The 18,025-nt window shown below is 34.1% G+C and overlaps 1 protein-coding gene across 2 annotated transcripts in view; it reads left to right on the top strand.

Moving 5' to 3' along the window:
* RAPGEF5 (Rap guanine nucleotide exchange factor 5) overlaps positions 1 to 17,326 on the top strand; it is a 115,196-nt gene extending 97,870 nt beyond the window's left edge. For both annotated transcript variants that reach the window (XM_014055104.2, XM_087712778.1), the window contains 11 exons: positions 2,006 to 2,084; positions 4,164 to 4,313; positions 5,888 to 5,985; positions 7,914 to 8,036; positions 8,744 to 8,922; positions 10,810 to 10,900; positions 12,295 to 12,345; positions 12,643 to 12,730; positions 14,269 to 14,333; positions 15,595 to 15,649; positions 16,576 to 17,326. In XM_014055104.2, coding sequence (XP_013910579.2) covers positions 2,006 to 2,084; positions 4,164 to 4,313; positions 5,888 to 5,985; positions 7,914 to 8,036; positions 8,744 to 8,922; positions 10,810 to 10,900; positions 12,295 to 12,345; positions 12,643 to 12,730; positions 14,269 to 14,333; positions 15,595 to 15,649; positions 16,576 to 16,694 — 1,098 coding nt within the window. In that variant the 3' untranslated portion in view covers positions 16,695 to 17,326. The remainder of the gene's footprint in view (positions 1 to 2,005; positions 2,085 to 4,163; positions 4,314 to 5,887; positions 5,986 to 7,913; positions 8,037 to 8,743; positions 8,923 to 10,809; positions 10,901 to 12,294; positions 12,346 to 12,642; positions 12,731 to 14,268; positions 14,334 to 15,594; positions 15,650 to 16,575) is intronic.
* The last annotated feature ends 699 nt before the right edge of the window (positions 17,327 to 18,025 follow it).

The following is an 18,025-nucleotide window of genomic DNA, read 5'->3' as shown; positions in this document are numbered from 1 at the left end:
CTCTGTTTCCAACCATAGAAGTAAAAAAAAAGATGTCTCTAGCAAAATTAAAGTGTAGTTTGTTGGTATTCATTGTGGGGAAGCCACATCATATTTCCTGTAGATAATGTTTAATCTAAATGGATTTGACAGAAAATCTGGACAAAGTTATTGAATGCAAATGTTTGGAGTAACGACAGAAGGAAATACTATATATGTCTTTACCTGTGTAAGTAATGTATCCCCAAATTTAGAGAATTAATGTTTAAGTGTGTTCTTTTTAGAAAAAATATATTTATTTATGTAGAAAATATATATGGCTGCCTAACTCATTCCCAGTAATTCTGGGTAGCTTACAAAGATAAAACCCCAAGTAAAACCTTCCATACAAAAGTAAATAAAGTTCCCTATCACTTTGAGGCCCCAAGCCTATTCTTCTAATAGGCTTCAGGGCTTTGTAAAAGATTGTCAAAGTGGAGGCCAGTCTTATCTCTGCAGGGACGATATTCTCCAAGGGGCCAGAAGCCATCAGGGAGAAGGCTTCTTGATTTCACTAGATGGATCTCCTTAGAAGAGAGAACTCTGAAAGATTGGGTGAATATGACTGAGAAAAAAACAGTCCTTCAAACAACCTGATCCCAAGCCATATAAGGGTTTAAAGATGACAGCCAGCACCTTGAATTGGGCCCGAAAGCAAATCAGTAGTCAGCGCAGTTCCTGTAAGAATGATAACACATGTGCAAATCTCGGCTAGCACAAAACGGCCTCATTTTTAAACATTTGAAACTTCGAAATATTTTTAAGGTCAGCCCCATGTAGAGCGCATTTGCAGTAGTCAAGATGGGGGGAGGGGAATGACTAGGGGTGTGATTAGCTGTGTTGTTAGTTGCAAAGTTGTTTCCAACCCATCATGACCTTAAGGACAACGTTTCTCCAGGCCTTCTTGTCCACCATCCTCTGGAGTCCATTTAAGCTCACGCCTACTGTTTTGGATACTCTATCCAGCCACTTCATCCTCTTGTTGTGCCCTTTTTCTTTTGTCCTCAATCTATGCCAGCGTTAGGCTCTTCTCCAGTGTGTATACACTATATACAGTATATGCACTACACACAGTGGGTAACTGTGAATAGTTTTAAAATATGAGTTCAATCTCATTCCAGAACTGGGAGGGGAGGGCTTTGTTTCTAGTTACCTCTTATTTGGATTACTGCAGCATTCCCTATGTGGGCTTGCCCTTAATGAATATTTGGAATATTCAATTGGTGCAAATTGAGGCTACACAAGTAGTTAATGGTACCAGGTATGCAGCATAAGTAAAATCACTACTATGGGAGCTGCTTTGGCTTCTGGTGTGTTTCCAGGTGCAATTTAAAGTGCTGCTTGTCACTTTTCAAATGGTACATAGCTTCGGAGTGGGGTACATACGGAAATGTCTTCTCTCAATAGTTTCTACCCATCCAATTCAGTCTAATAGATTGGCTGCAGATCTCATTAGCCATGGAATGTCGGTTGGTAGGAAACAGGAGTTATACCTTCTTGGCAGTAGCCCATTCCCTTACACATCCTTCCTTTGGATTTGTCTATGCACCTGAATCTAGGTTTCCAAATGTATTAGGGGCTTTATTATCTGATTGCATTGCTAATTTTTATGTAATTGCTATGATAATTTTCTGTTGCCTATACATATAATTTGTAACCCTTTTTCTTTTATGTTTTTAATTATTGTGACACTGCCTGCCTGCAGTAAATTGGACTGAGATGGGCAGCTATGGAAATTGAATGAATGAATAAATAATAAAATAAAAGTATCAGAAACAGAAAATAAGGTTTCTGTGAATGTTCTCATAAAATTTATTCGTCTTTCTCTCTCTCCCCTCCTCTCTCTCTGTGTATTCTTCTTTACATCTCCTGTTTTTCATGAACAGAATGTGATTAGTTTATTTAGACAAACTATGCATAGACTTTTTTCTTTGTTTCCTTTTTTAAAACATCCAGTAATTTTTTGCATTTTTTAAACTTTTTATAGCATAAAGCCATTTTACATCAATATAGCCTAAAGCAGAACTGGCTTCAGACCAGAGAATCTGTGAATGAAACAGAAGAAGGTAAGAATGAATGAAACACAAAAAGAAAGAAATATCATATTAACAGCGTCTGCTATTTGGATAGAAAATAAACTGATTCCTATTCCAACTTTTCCCTCATCCTTCCAATTTAACTCAACATTGAAGGCTACACAGTTGATATAATTTTCATTTTGGAACAATTATATAGTCTGTAAGTGGAGGACATTAACAACTGTAATGTTTCGTAGTTTTCCCGGGAAGATAGTCCTGTTTGATTGGTCTACCCCAGCTCTTTATGAATTGACTTGACTTACAACAGGTCCTTGGAGAGTTTTCCAATGACCTACAGTTGCCTCCATTTGGCCTCTGCTAGTTTGTTTGTATTTTAATGCAAAGTGTTGCCACTTTGCAGTTTCAGACAATCGAAATTCTTGTATTACTTCTCTTGTTTCAAAGAAAGAATTATGAATATAACAGCTTCACAGTATTTAATACTGTTTTTGCCCAAGTACTTTTAAAGGTGTATTTATTTAAAATTATCAAATTACAATTATCCCATATATAATATAAATGTTATTCATGATCTGGTATCCAACTTAAACTTCATCCTAAAACCTTCCCAATGTATCATTCAGTCTTTTGTTGTTATTAGTTGCAAAGAAAGAAATATCATATTAACAGCGTCTGTCCAACCCCTCGTGACCCTATGGACAACACTGTTGTTGTCCATGGGGTTGCGTATTCCATTGGGTCATTGTTGTTCATGGCAAAGATACTGGAGTGGGTTGCCATTTCTTCTCCAGTGGATCACATTTTGTCAGAGCTCTCTCCTATGATCTATCCGTCTTGGGTATCCCCGGCAGGGTATAGCTCTTAGCTTCATTGAGCTATGCAAGCCCCTTCACCCCAACAAGGTTGTAATCCATGAAGGAGTATTCAGTCCTTAATAAGTTAATTTTGCTTAAAGGAAGACGAATCAAGTAATAATTTTTAGTTGTGCTCAAATGATTTCTGGCAAAAAAAACCACTGGTAGTTCACATATACTCACATGTATACACAAACATTCTTAAAATATAAGCCCAATGCAAAACTTCAAAATACATAAATTAACCTTCCTCCTTTACATGTACAGATAGTATGCTTATATACAAGGTAGAATAATAAATGGAAATAGTTCCATCCAATAAAACTAAGTACATATGAGGGATAAGATCTCTCTTTATGTTTGTGATTGTGTATGTGCTAAAGTTGTATTCATTTTAAGAATGTTTCATTTTAAAACCATAGGAATTTTCACTGTTAATATCATTATTAATTTGTGTACAAGACTGAAATATTTAAATTGGCAACAATATGTTTTATTAGGAATATTCCTACATAATTATTCATGCCTTGACCATTATTAATAAGACTCAACATTCTCTTGCATATTATAACTTTTTAAACCAGTAGGCCAATGGTTCTAAATAGGGGTGGGTTTCAGCTTCTTCTACTGCCGGTTTGCTCAGAGATGTGCTTCAGGGGCGTGCTACACATGCATGCACAATAGTTAAAAAATGCTTCTGCACATGCACTGCAGATAGAACCGGTTCGGGGGCACAGCAGGTTGTTACTACTTACTTGGCTGAACTTGTAGGAACCCATCTCTGGTTCCAAATCTAAATTAAATGTAACAAGGTAAGACCTATCTTTGACAACATTTACAAAATATGGGTGAAGTAATAATTCCTTTTATAATACACTCATTTTGGGGGGGGGGGAAGTACACTGTTTTTGAGTTCTATAGTTTTACATATCAGGAGATAATAAAAATCATCTGGTTCATACCAGTTGTTAAAAGTAGGTAAATACAATCACAAATGAACAACCACACATGATGTCATATCACATTATGACATATTACACCAGGTCATCATTTATTTTACAGAAATCACAACTACTGTACTCTGATCTTTAAGCAGATTCACTTTTCGAAATCCAAATTTTAGAATAACTGTAATTTCTTTTATCAAAGAGTGACTGGCAAGCCATCTAAAACAGTGCAATAATTTAAGTTTTTACAGCTTTCAATAAGAATTTTCTTTTGTTAATGGAATGATTTTCCTTTCTCTTTGCAGTTTTTTGCCATGTGTATATAACACAACATTCTTACATCAGTGTAAAAACTAAATTATCCAGTTCAGTTCAAGAGATTTTGAAAATTGTAGCAGAGAAGCTCCAACATTCTCAGGAAGATCTGGCTCTAGTGGCTCTTTCATTCTCTGATGGTAAATGCTTTTCAGCTGTTAATATTTTAATACTATATTTGGTATCTTATCTGTAAATTATTTTCTAGTGCAGATGTAGGTCTCCTCCAGTTGGTCCCACAGCTGGATGGCCAAAGTTACAATAAAGAGCTGTTCAGCAAAAAGTAGTTTCCATGACAACTGCTAATAATTCAGTTCTGCTGTATAATACATTTCGCTTCATTTCTATATCGAAAAGGATTTCACTTCTTCAGAAACATGTTGTAAGGTTTGCATTTACAGATAATTGTAGACTGTAAGATTTGCAAACTGTAAGGTTTGCAATTTAAAGCTGCCAGTATAACAAAAATGCATTCTGGAAAATGGTTTCTATTTTTAAGAAATCAAGTCATATTTAGATATTTGTGGGAAATATTGTTTTTAGAAAATGAATGTTTTCTAAATAAAGATAGTCCTTGATTTATGACCATGATTGAGCCCAATGTTTCTGTTGCTAGGTGAGACTTTTGTTTTGCTTCATTTTTATGAACCTTTCTTGTCACAGTTGAATCACTGCAGTTCTTGTTAGTGACACAGTTGTCAAATGAATCTGGCTTGCCCATTGACTTGGCTTGTCAAAAGGTCGCAAAAGGTGATCACATGATCCCAGGACACTGCAACTATCAGAAACATGATTCAGTTGCCAAGCATCTCAATTTTGATCATGTGACCAGGGGGATGCTGCAACAATTATATGCAAGGGTGAGTTCCAGCAGCCATTACTGCCGGATTGTTCGTGGTCGCACATGCTTGATGCGTGCTGTGCGTGCATGCACAGTACTATAAAAATGCAAGATGGTGGTACTTATGGCACCACTGGGAGAACCGATTCAGGGGCATGGCAGGCCTGGGTCACTGCTGTTCCAGTGACCCAGGCTGTCAAATCACTACCAGTTCAGCTGAACTGGTCTGAACCGGTTGGAACCCAACACTGGTTGTATGTGTGAAAAACTGCCATAAGTCACATTTTCAGTGCTGATGCAACTTTGAATGGTCCACTAAATGAACTTTTGTAAATTGAGGACTACCTGTATTGTAAGCAATATTTTTTTAAAAAAAATTAAATTCTTAATTTAGACTTCAGATATCAATGTGTACAAATAAATTATGTGCTCCATTTTTTTTAAAAAAAGGTTGAATTATTTGCTTTTTGAAATAAATTATATAGCGCAGAAATACTCAGTCTTGATTTATGAATCATCCTGGTCCCAATATTATGGGACCAGTATTATGAATTCTGGTGGCACAGTGAGCTAATTCTGCTGACTGCTGGCTACCTGCAATTTGGCAGTTCAAATCTCAACAGCCTCAAGGTTGATTTAGCCTTCCATCCTTCCAAGGTGGGTAAAATGAGGCCCAAATGGTTGAATATACTGACTCTGACAGATAGTTGAATGTGCTGACTCTATAAACCACTTAGAGAGGGCTATAAGGCATCTAAAGCAGTAAATAGATCTACGTGGTACTGCTATTATGTATTCAGAAAAAGGCTGTAGCTATAAATGTGATACAGTTAATCAAGATTTCTTATATGATTCTTTTCACTACTCTTAAAGAAAAACATGAACTACGACCATATGATCTAGCAATCTCCAAATCTCTTGAGTTATCTGCTCGTATGTTTGTATTTCGAAGGGATCTTACAGATACTTTGGTAAGTCTTTGTGGTTCTTTTTTTAGGTAGCTTGAAATTTGAAACTGTATTAACTGCATTACTCTCCTATAAACTCAGTATGAACAGAGGCTAGGTAAATCATTAACTAGACTGTTTCTCCCCACCATATGACCCCTCAGGGTATATGGACTTAAATTTTATCATAAACTAAGTCACGTGGGGAATTCATTTTGGAGAGCTGGAGGTTTCAACAGTTAAACAGTGAAAATGTTTGGATTTGGATAGACAATGTTTTAGATAACGAGATATCTTATTCTATTCATATGTGACATGCATATGTGGTGGGGAACAGCTGGTGCTTTAAACTTCCAATTAGTCTTAGGGGTTCATAGTGAATCACTGCCAGGAATCTCCAGTTAAGGAAGAAACGGAGTTCTGTCAGGTTTTATGTAGGAAGTGGGAAGCTGCTGACCCCAGGCATGGTTGAAAGTTATTTAGCTATAATTTGAATTGCATTAGGATTCTTCTATATATTATCTTTTTAAAATGTGTATTGTGTGTGTTACCTTTTGGTAACCTTAATAAAGTTGATTTTATTTCAATCCTGGAATTAACTAGTTGGCCTCTATCATTCATTTCTACTTGGCTGAGCTATTGAATCCCAAAGGTCTTTTACTTGTTGTTTTGCCACTATATTTAGCCAGATAAGTTGAGGATTTCCGAAAGGTCTATGTAGAAATTGATGTATGTAAAGGACAGGGACTAAAGTGGAAGCAAGAATACCTCCTTTGCCTCTCACTATTCAGCTATAGAGATGGATTATCACAGAACCTAAAGATCCCAGAGGAAGAACCAAGGGTGCCTTTCTCCCTTATTATATCATTTCTAGAAAAATATTTGCACAAATTCAGACTCTCTATTTTCCTGAAGTATTTATAATCAAGAAAATCTGTTACCAATTAAGAAAATATATGAAGGTTTAAGATGAATTTATCAAATCTTTATTAATATAAAATGATAGTTTATATGAAGAAATGTATTTTTTTAATATTACTGAAAAGTTTGCTTTAAAGCCTATGATATAATGCAGATGTGTCAAACTCAGGGCCTAAGGGCTGGATCTGACCCATGAGGTGCTTAGATCTGGCCTGTAGGGCTGCCCTGGAAACAGTGAAAGACTGGCCCGCAGTGCTTCTGCCAGTGAAAATGGACAGCCCTCCCGAGCTCCGTTTTCACTGGCAGAAGGTTGCAGGAGGCTGTTGCAGCTGAAAACATAGCTCAGGAGCCAATTTTTTCTGGCAAAGTGCTCAGACCATCACAGGAGCCCCCGACATCAAGGTGACCACGCCCACCATAGTCACTCCCATCCTGCCCCCAAGGTCAAACACAACCCTGATGTGGCTCTCAATAAAATCAAGTTTGACTCCCCTTATATAGTGGTATATGATAATTCAGATTAACTAGTTGCCCTATATCATTCTGGAATTCCACATTGCAAAAAATGTTATTGTAACTGTATTGAAGGAAATATTAATGGAGATTCTGAGTCATCCTTGGCATTTTAATGTTGTTACAGATTTACTGTGAATTACATTCAACTGAATTTAGTGGGATATATTTCCGATGCAGAACCAAGGCACATGATTAATTATATAGTAATAGAAAACAGAATACTATTAATACAGCTTGTTTAGGTCTTAGAAAAACAATTTATAATTTACTTGTAGTAAAATTTTATTGGTATGACAAATTTGAGATGTTTGCTTCAAAATGGTTCTCATTTATCCTATTGATTACTATTTTTTGTTTATATTTATATAGTGGCAAATATAGATATTTATCTACCGCTCTTAATATTAAAATTAATTAGAGACCATAATGATTTCAATGCAAAAATATTTAAAACATTTCTTTGCAACTAATTTTGAATTGTATATGCTTCTTTTTTAATATATCTCTTGATTTAGATCCCTTTTACTGAAAATGAAGAAATCCAACAACGATCGGTGAAAATTCTGGGGATTAACACCTGGGACCTTGCTTTAGAATTGACAGTTTTTGACTGGAATCTTTTCAATTTGGTTCATGAAGTAAGATAATGAATCTGCATGCTAACTATTGTATACACTTGTTTTGTTTAGCTTTGATGAATCACAACATGTTTTCTAATGTAATTATTTCTTTGTCATTATTTTGGGTCATTCCACAGGCTTATTGCCAAATGCAGCTTTTACTTCAGAGTTCACTAACGTTTTCAGCTTTGTGGACTGGCTGCGGGGGTGGTGATGGAGGACAATGGCATGGTTCTGTCTGTGTAATGTAGAAGTGTGCACGTGCACAAAATTCCATTTGTACGGCACATGCACCTGCTGCTCGTGCAAATGGCGAGCACACACTCACCCGCTGCTTGTGTGAGTGGGGATGTGCGCAGGCTTTCTCACCATTTCCACAGCCCGGTCCTGAATGGCTTCTGGGGGGCACGGCCCAAGAATTGGGAACCCTTCTGTTACGTCTTTTACAAAAAAAGAAAAATAAATTTAATCCCGTTCTCAAAAGCTTTTCAAACTGAAACTGGCAATGATTAATAGTATTAAGTAACAAACAATCTGGTTATTACATTTATTACATTTTTTATAGTTTTAATTAAAAGAGTAATTGCAAAAATACTTTACTGAATCACTATAGATTTGTTCAAGTTAGTAAGTAATATGGGTTATCTGACCAAGCAACAATAATTACATTTTTCAGATTATTAAATTCTAATTTGCATTTTACATTCTTTTAAACTGTCTTCCAGCAAGAACTGATATATTTCACCTTCAGCCGACAAGGCAATGGGAAAAACACCGTGAATCTTAGTCTTCTGCTTCAAAGATGCAATGAAGTTCAACTTTGGGTTGCCACAGAAATACTACTCTGCAACCAGCTTTGTAAACGTGTACAACTAGTGAAAAAGTTCATTAAAATTGCTGCTCAGTAAGTTAAAAATTAAATGAATATTGATAGCTGGTTCCTGTTGAATTCACTTAACAAGGGGTAATGAAAGAAAATATTCTACATGTTTGACTTTGTCCATTAAAACATGCAATGCTTGATTAAATAATTATGTGCTATATCCAAAATTTGCTGTATAGTGATAATTCCTTCAAGCTTCACTGTAGTTTCATTTGCCTACATATACATGATTTATTTCCCCAATTGCTTCTCTGTTTGGAACTCTATTTTTGTATACATAGTGATGCTAAGGAAAGTCCTACTGAACTACCAGCTATTATTAAAAGTATATTAATTTAATTTAATTTCTCCATGACATATTTCAGTTATATACAGTGGATATAAAAAAAAATCTCTATACCCCCTGTTAAAATGCCAGGTTTTTATAATATAAAAAAATCAGATCAAAATAAACCACTTCAGAATTTTTTCCACGTCTAATATAAATTACACAATTCAATTTAAAAACAAATCAAAATCTCTTGGGAGGAAAAGTAACAAAAAAATCTTACAATATTGTGGTTGCGTAAGTGTGCATATCCTTAAATTAATACTTTATTGAAGCACCTTTTGTTTTTATGACAAATCCAGTCTTTTGGGGTAGGAGCCTATCAGCATGGCATGCCTTTCCTTAGGAATTTTTACCTACTCTTCCTTACAAAAGTTTTCCAGATCTGTCAGATTGTGAGAGAATCTCCTGCGCACAGCTCTTATAGGTCACCTCACAGATTTTCAATTGGATTCCGGTCTGGGCTCTGGCTAGCCCCTTTCCAAACTTTGATCTTCTTCTGGTGAAGCCATTCTTTTATATGGGTTACTGGGTTATTATCATATTGAAAGGAAAATGTCCTCTTCATCTTCAGGGCTTAATTCCCTCCATCTTGACTAAAGCCCTAGTTCCAGCTGAAGAAAAGCAGCATCAAAGCATAATGCTGCTACCACCATCCTTCATTGTGGAAATAGCATAGCAGAGCACAGCACTGCACAGCACATCACAGCATAAAATTCTTTGTTGGCCAAGTGTGATTGGGCTCAGTTGTGGTTGTAGGTCGAGGACTACCTCTATCAGAAAAGTACTTGTCTGATCATGTGATTTTAATCAATAATATCTAATAATCCACTAGAATATATTGGTTGCACATTAATTAATTTTTCAACATGAAGCTATAAAATACTGTATATTAAAGACTGTAAAACACAGGAATATCCTTAACATTGGAAAGCTTTGTGCAGGCAAGATTGGATAAAGATTTAATTTAGATAAATCCAATTTGGTATTGGTATTGGTATTTATTCGATTTGTAAGCCGCCCTATTCCCCGAAGGAACTCAGGGCGGCTGAACAAAAACCAGGGGAAGGGGAAAAACAAATACAGAAAGTAAGACAAACAGGACAGTGATACAACTTTAAAAAAGCACAGCAAGCACAGCAAATTCGAGTAGCGGGGGGGGGGGGAAACTCAACCCCAGGCTTGCTGGGACATTTGTGCAGTAAGGAATAATAATTTGCCAGGATCTGTGCGTGTGGGATGTGTGTGTTTCTGTGTAATTATGTATACCTCTAAGAAGAAATTGCAGATTTACAACTGGCAGTCAGGAGAAAAAACTGTTCTTTCTTTTGCAAATCCCCATAAATTTGAATTTTGAATTTGTATAGTTTGGAATTATCAAAATTAGGGGGTGATTTTTAAAGAATAGAGCAGTATTTTCTTTTTTAAAAATCCCTCAGGTTTACAAAGTTTAGAAAATAATAACTTTGCGTACATTTTATCTGAAAATATATATATAAATTCAGCACTTTATTTTAAACAACAGTGTTAAGTGACTTTGAATACCACAAGTAAATTACTTTTCTGATATTATTTCATAGCTGCAAAGCCCAGCGAAATCTGAATTCATTTTTTGCCATTGTCATGGGGCTCAACACTGCATCTATCAGCCGGCTTTCTCAGACATGGGAGGTAATATGAGAATTTTATTGCTTTATTTTTTCCCCTAGATAATTATTTTTAATCATATTTTTCAGCAATTTGGTATATAAGAAAAAGTTGCACTTTAGTGCAACCATGTATTCTTGACTTTCTCATCATTGATATTGATATAGAAAGAACAGATTTAAGAAATACCATTTTAGGAAAATAAATCCAAAACAAAATTTATAAACTGTTTAAGAAGCTGATAATGGCTTTAAGTTGTTTTTCTTTTAGTATGAGTTGCATGACATGGAACTACCATGGAAAATTCTATCCATTTAACAAATGTTAATTCCTGGGAAGTTATACGACAAAACCTTTCAGCAGTTCGGTGCGTAGTGGAGGGAACTCCCATTATGTACTTGTCCCAGCTTCTGCAACCTAGCAGTTCAAAAGCATGTAAAAATGCAAGTAGAAAAATAGAGACCACCATGGTGGGAAGGTAACAGCATTCCATGCACCTTCAGCATTTAGTCATGCTGGCCACATGACCATGGAGATGTCTTCGGACAATGCTGGCTCTTTGACTTTGAAACGGAGATGAGCACTGCCCCCTAGAGTTGGGAATGACTAGCACATATGTGTGAGGGGAACCTTTACCTTTATTGATAGATATATAGATAAGTAGGTAGGTAGGTAGGTAGGTAGGTAGGTAGGTAGGTAGGTAGGTAGGTAGGTAGGTAGGTAGATATAGATATATTTGTTTTCATGTATGTTTTTGTGTGTGTATGATAGATAGAGATATAGATATTAATATAGATAGAGATATTGCTAGTTAATTTTGTACACTGTTACTACGACGAAATTTGGTATAACCAGTATAAGTTCAAAAGCTTAATTGAACTCAGTTTGATGCAGAGGACAATTTTCTTACATAATGATTACTGGAGTTCCAAGTGTTTTCTAACATAATATTTCTGCTGCATATTTCAGTTTTCTTGTATTTATATCTTCATTTTTATTTTATATTTTGGTTGAGAAAAATTGCATTTGATCTTATCATATAAATATAACATCAGTGATTTTTTCCCTTCAATATTCCAGGAAGGCTACTGTGATAAAATCAATGATCATAGCATTCTTTCTTCAAGAAAAGTGATAATGTGGTTGATGATGACTTCCCCCTCCCCCTCCTCTTACATAAATCTTAAAGATATTACTAAATAAATGCATATCCAGGTGTTTATAAACAGCATTAAATAATACATGTGGGTTGGAACACATTTTTATGTCACTCTCAAACATAAACATTTGTTTTAAAAAATCTAAGAAAGATATTACCAGAGAAAGTTTCTGTGTTTAACATACTACAAATGAGTTACTGATAGAATCTAATGTTTAATTCTGGTTCTAGTCTTTTAATATGTCGTATTTTATTGCAGAGAATGCCTGGAAAGTTTAAGAAGCTCTTTGCTGAACTTGAAAGTTTGACAGTAAGTTGACTTTATGTAAAATTGTCATTATTTTCCCTATCTATGTATTATTGTTGCTAAATGGAAGAATATTATCTAAGTGCTATTATTATCTAAGTTTGGATGTGTTGCACTTAACATCTAGCTTTACACAAATGTGATATGTTTTAGATAAGAATATATATTACTTCATCCAGTTCTCTTTAAGAAACTGTTTCTGCCTTATTTTTCAAGAAGTAAATACATTTGTATCTGCATATATTGAAGCTTATACCAATTTAAACTGCTGTTCCTAATAGAGTCAAATCATTTTAACAGGATCCCTCTCTGAACCACAAAGCCTATAGGGATGCATTCAAGAAAATGAAGTCCCCAAAGATCCCTTTCATGCCTTTACTCCTTAAAGGTAAATTTAAGCATATTTGCAGTCCTAAACTTAGAGGCCTCGTTTCAGTCAAGTGTAATCGGTTTTAATAAATTTCAGTGATATTTAGGATTATAATTCAGGCATTGAAAAGTAAAGTAACTTTTAAGACATACCTGCGTAGGCTGCAATCTACAGCCTACACAGGGTAAGATCTACTATTCCCATTATTTCAGACAGGGGAGGGGGGGCAGTATGATTCCATGCAATCAGCCAGCAAGCGGCTTGGTTCCAAACAGCTCATGGCTGCAAACCTCTTTACTAGCCAGTGAAGCTGGCAAAATATATTGAGCTGTATTTCTAAGTAAATGTGTACATCTTTAGGCTGTATCTATGATATATATGTGTTCATTTTGAGTCAGATTCAATTTCAGATTTGGTCTTCTTGAATAACTGGGAGGATCCCCTTTTGAATCTTACACAGCTACTCAATCAGCTTTATTGATTTATAGTAAAATGTATTCCCGTTTTCCTAATATTTTTACAAATAATATTAAAAGGAAAATTGAGCTACCTTTTTAGATTATTAGTTCTGTAGTACAGCATTTAAATTAATCAAATTTCTATAATAAAATCACAATTAATTGCTTTTTAACTCTAGTTTATTTATCCTGCTCTTATACTATAGCTCAGAGGCAGTTTTCTGCTCCACAGAATTTGTTTCTACTTGTAATGTAGTAAGCAATGCAGATTCCTTATTTCAACTTCTAAGTCTTTTCAAAGCTTTTAGTTGTATCTTGATTTGAACAATTTTTAACAGCTGTTAAAGCTTTCATTATTAACATTGACAATAACACAACAGCTGATGAAAAGATATATATCATATGTATTAGGATATCATAATACAATATAAATTCCAGGAGAGAAAAATGCCAGTCATTGTGGAAAAGGGGACAGAGGGATAGCATTTGAGAGGAGGAAAGCTATTAAGAGGAAGTCATCATAATAAATAATTAAATGGATGGTTAAATGGATCGTTCCATTTGAGAGATGGGCATTGGGATCTTTAGATTAAAGGATTAGTGAAGAAAATGTTTCTTTGAGATAGCAAGCAAATAGTCACCTCCCTAACTTAATTGTGCTGAGCTTTTACGAATGAAAATTATGTCCAAAGTACACCTGTTTGAATAGGACTGAGCGGTAGTTTAAAAGAGGAATAAATATCAGTATTTATTAGATATTATGGTGTGGTTGTGTTGATTCTACTGACAATGGGGAATGCAAAATTTGATGATGCTAATCACTAGATTACAGTAAAAGAGTAACCATCAAGAACTAGAGTCTGATGCACATTAGGTTATGTTCTCAGAAAACTACCTTATGCATATTTGATGATTTCAAATATTTCACTTAGAAGTCCAAAAATTGAACAGTTTGGGATATTTTAATTTTTTTTATCACAGGTAAATTTTCTGAATGCTTACTTATGCATGAGAATGTAACAATTACCATTGGATTTTATTATTGTTACTGTGTAGACATGGAAAGTTAAGTTGAAAAATATATCTGTCTTTTTTTAGATGTAACATTTATACATGAAGGAAATAAAACATTTCTGGATAACCTTGTAAATTTTGAAAAGCTGGTATGTATCATTCCCCACTAAGTTCAACAATAAAAATACAAACTACCTTTTCTATATTATTGCTCATCCTCCTTTCTTCTTACTCTTATTTCTTCAAATTAAAATTGAATTTAATTCCCTTTGCTTCAGCTCAGGGGGAATCCACTGAGTGTTCCCCTATAAAATAATTAACTTGATATTCAAGCTTAGATAATAAATTTCACACATTGTTAATTGATCACTATGTGTTATTCCTAATTATATACTTCCTTTAATACACAAAATAAAATACCTGGACATTGCTATTATTTTTAGTTCTCTGTTTTGCATGGGTTTGTTCTCTTGCAGAAATATTCATATTTTTATTGGTTGGAGTAAATGTTTATAACAAGGATTATTAGATGATTATATATAAATAGAAGGCAGACATTTGAAGAAATGAAAACATCTGCATAATTAACAGAGAACCAATAATTATGGTTTTGTTAGTTTACATTAATGTAGGAAAATATTATTTTTAGGAAGTTAGGCATTTTGTCTTTTTATTCTATATGCTTCTATATGGCTAATTTGTAGTCCTATCTGTTCATTGCTCTATAAATTAAATTATTTGGCCACATTGATTAACTGTGATTGAATAATAATTGTAGAAAAATACATTTTTTTTTCCTCCAGGAATAAATCAGTGAATATTAATAGAGATATATCAGTTGAGATCAGCCTGACATCTGATCATACATGTATACTTTTTTTCTGTTTGATAACGTATAGATCTTTGTGATCTACCTAGGAAAAAAAATGGCGCAGGACTCATTCTTTTAAACTGATTTAAATTTTAAATTAAAATTTTATCCTTTTTTTGTTAAAAAAACTATTAACTCCATTTCCTAGATATATTGGGTAGATTTCATAGTTTCTTCAATTTCTGATACGATATTGCCTACTTTTTGCTGGCTAAAATATTTTCTAATTCTAATATGAATTACTACTCTTCTTTTGAAAGGAATGGGAGTTAGGGGATTTTTTGGAAAAACCAAAGTTTGGATGCCTGTTCAGCTACCTCTCCCCCACAAATGCCCACAAAAGGCAGAACAGAAATGATATCTTATAGCTCCTGTAATAAAATCTGCAACCATGAGTTAATGTTTGAAATAATCAGTATAGGGATTCCCGGAGCAAATACAATCCAGATTTCCATTTTATAACAGATGCCTCCTACATACTGGTTATTCCCAGTTTAAATGTTTATTGGCTTATTAATCTATGTATTTTATCTTCACAGCACATGATTGCTGACACAGTCCGATCATTGAGGCATTGTAGGCGTAACCAATTTGGTAAGTGAATGATATTTTGGGAGGTTCCCCACATCTCCTTCATACATCTGTCTTAAACATTTGGGAATCAGAGCCTACCTTCTCTGTGTTTTTGTTATTACTTACTAGAGCAGGAATACAAAATTTATTTAGCCCTAAAGACAAACTTTTTTTATTGGTGGCTATACTCTTAAGATTAATATATGAGTTATAAAAACTTTTGGTTTTATTTAAATTACACTTAAAAAGAAATAATATGATTATCTTGTTTGTATTAATAATTATTTCTATCACATTAATATTATAAGCTAATAATTCATTTTGGAATTTAAACTTCAATTTACAATATCCATTAGCAGCCAATACCACCATATTCCCAATTCCAATATGGCTGATGGGCATTAAATTCATGACGTTTGGCTTCCCATATTTTTTACACATAAACACACATACACAGAATACATGCAAATCATGGAATAAAACAAATGTCAAGAAATTAAAATCCTATATATTCACATAAATAGTTTTGTTAATATTTTTAATTTGCACCAAATCATTTCCATTATCATGAGTGTTTTATCTAGTACATGAATCAGCATATAATGAAAAGATCTGGAGAATTGCTTTTTCAATATAATCTTTATAGATTTTTTGTGATGCAGTTTTATCTTAGTTCATGGTGAAAAGTTTGTTCATGCTTGACAAGCCTTCACATATAAACATGCCTACTTTATATTCTTTGTTAATGTAGAAATCATATGAAAAGAGTATTTGTAGGCCACTATGAAATTAGAAGTCATTAGAAAATTTCCATTATTTTCTACAAATAAAAAATGTGAAGTTCAGGAGTCCCTTAAGATAAATTGTTGATTAAACTTCAAAATATACCCTCAGAAAAATGCTGCAGGGTTCACTGATCTATTGTTTTTCTCTTGTTAAAACTGTAGGAAATGATATACCCTCGAAAGAGCATGAGGAGCTGAAGTCCTATGTCCATCATTTGCATATCATTGACAACCAACAGATGTTATTTGAGCTTTCTCACAGGATAGAACCTCGTATATGAATTCATACTTACATAATTCCAGCACTTTCAGTTCAGTGAATATTTATGTGCCAAGCATTATGTTTTCCTAAGAAATTGATGATTACTGAGTTTTATCAGTAATTGGTGCCACAGTACGCGTTGGCCTCTCATGCAAAGCAAGAGGAAACGATCTTCACAACAACCTTACAAGAAGAAAAATGCCAAATCTACTTAGCTACAAAATGAAGAAATGATTCGCCATATTAAAAAGCTCATTTTTCTTGAATTATTTTGTTCAAAATAGCTTTCAGTCCCAATTCAGTGTTAAATTGAAATAAGACCTTATAAGGTCTAGCAGCACTGTTTTGAGAAAGGTGTTCATAATTTGGCACATGGGGATATACCTCACTAATCATAAGCTGTCCTAAAATGTTGACTGTGGTGCCAAAAAAAAAAAGTAATAGGGCAGGTATTGATGAATCATCCCCAAGATATGTGCTGGCATCCACTTTAAGACTAAATCTAAAGAAAGACAAATTGTTAAAATATAGATACCTAAAACAATTTAACAAAATGTAAAATTTAAAACAAGCACAGTTAATACTTGATTTAACATCTTGTACAGTATTCCACAATGTGCTGCCTAATAAAGTAAAATATCACAGCATTAATTATGGTAATGTATGATGTGCTTTCATGCTGGATTAGAATTTAGATCACTCTGCCTTTAATACTTCTTATGGGTAATTCTTTTTAAACTTTAGAACCACTTCAATTTTTTTGGTCTTTTCCTTAGTATGGTAATAGTATTAGAGGCAAGAAATGTCACAACAGTGTCTTGCCTATAGCTTTATTTCAATGAATATAGTTTTACTTCTGTGTTCTCTTCACTGTGCTATTACTAATTATTCTTATCTTCAGACTGGTGCAAGTTTATTGCAGCACTAATAAGCACTAAATTGGTAACAAGGCAAACTATCATAATGTGGGGCTGTTGCTTGCAACTTGGAAAATTACAGTGGAACCTCACAATTACTTTTTAAAAAATGAAAGTAAAAGTGCTACGGCACTGCCATTATTAACATTCAAAGTGGTATAATTTATAGCTATTAAATCTGAACTTGTTTATCAGTCATAAATATAATTTACAAACAAAATGAAAAAAAAGTTCATACAACATATTAAGCTAAATTCATGAATCTGACTATAGAGGAATTATACTTTGAGAAACAGACATATTGTTGTTTTTTCCTTGCAAGTTTAAAAGCTGAGGAGGCTTCTACCGTAAGAGAACTTTCATTAGAAATGAAATGGATGATTCTCAAAGTCTGAGAAATTTTTTTGTTAGCATTCTTTCGTCTAGGGGCAAT

This window comes from Thamnophis sirtalis, unplaced genomic scaffold, assembly GCF_051295495.1.
Source record: "Thamnophis sirtalis isolate CommonGarterSnake01/CBP01778 unplaced genomic scaffold, rThaSir2_p1.2 scaffold_4, whole genome shotgun sequence".
In the NCBI taxonomy this organism is placed as follows: Eukaryota; Metazoa; Chordata; class Lepidosauria; order Squamata; family Natricidae; genus Thamnophis; species Thamnophis sirtalis.
This window is presented reverse-complemented; position numbering and strand designations above follow the sequence as displayed.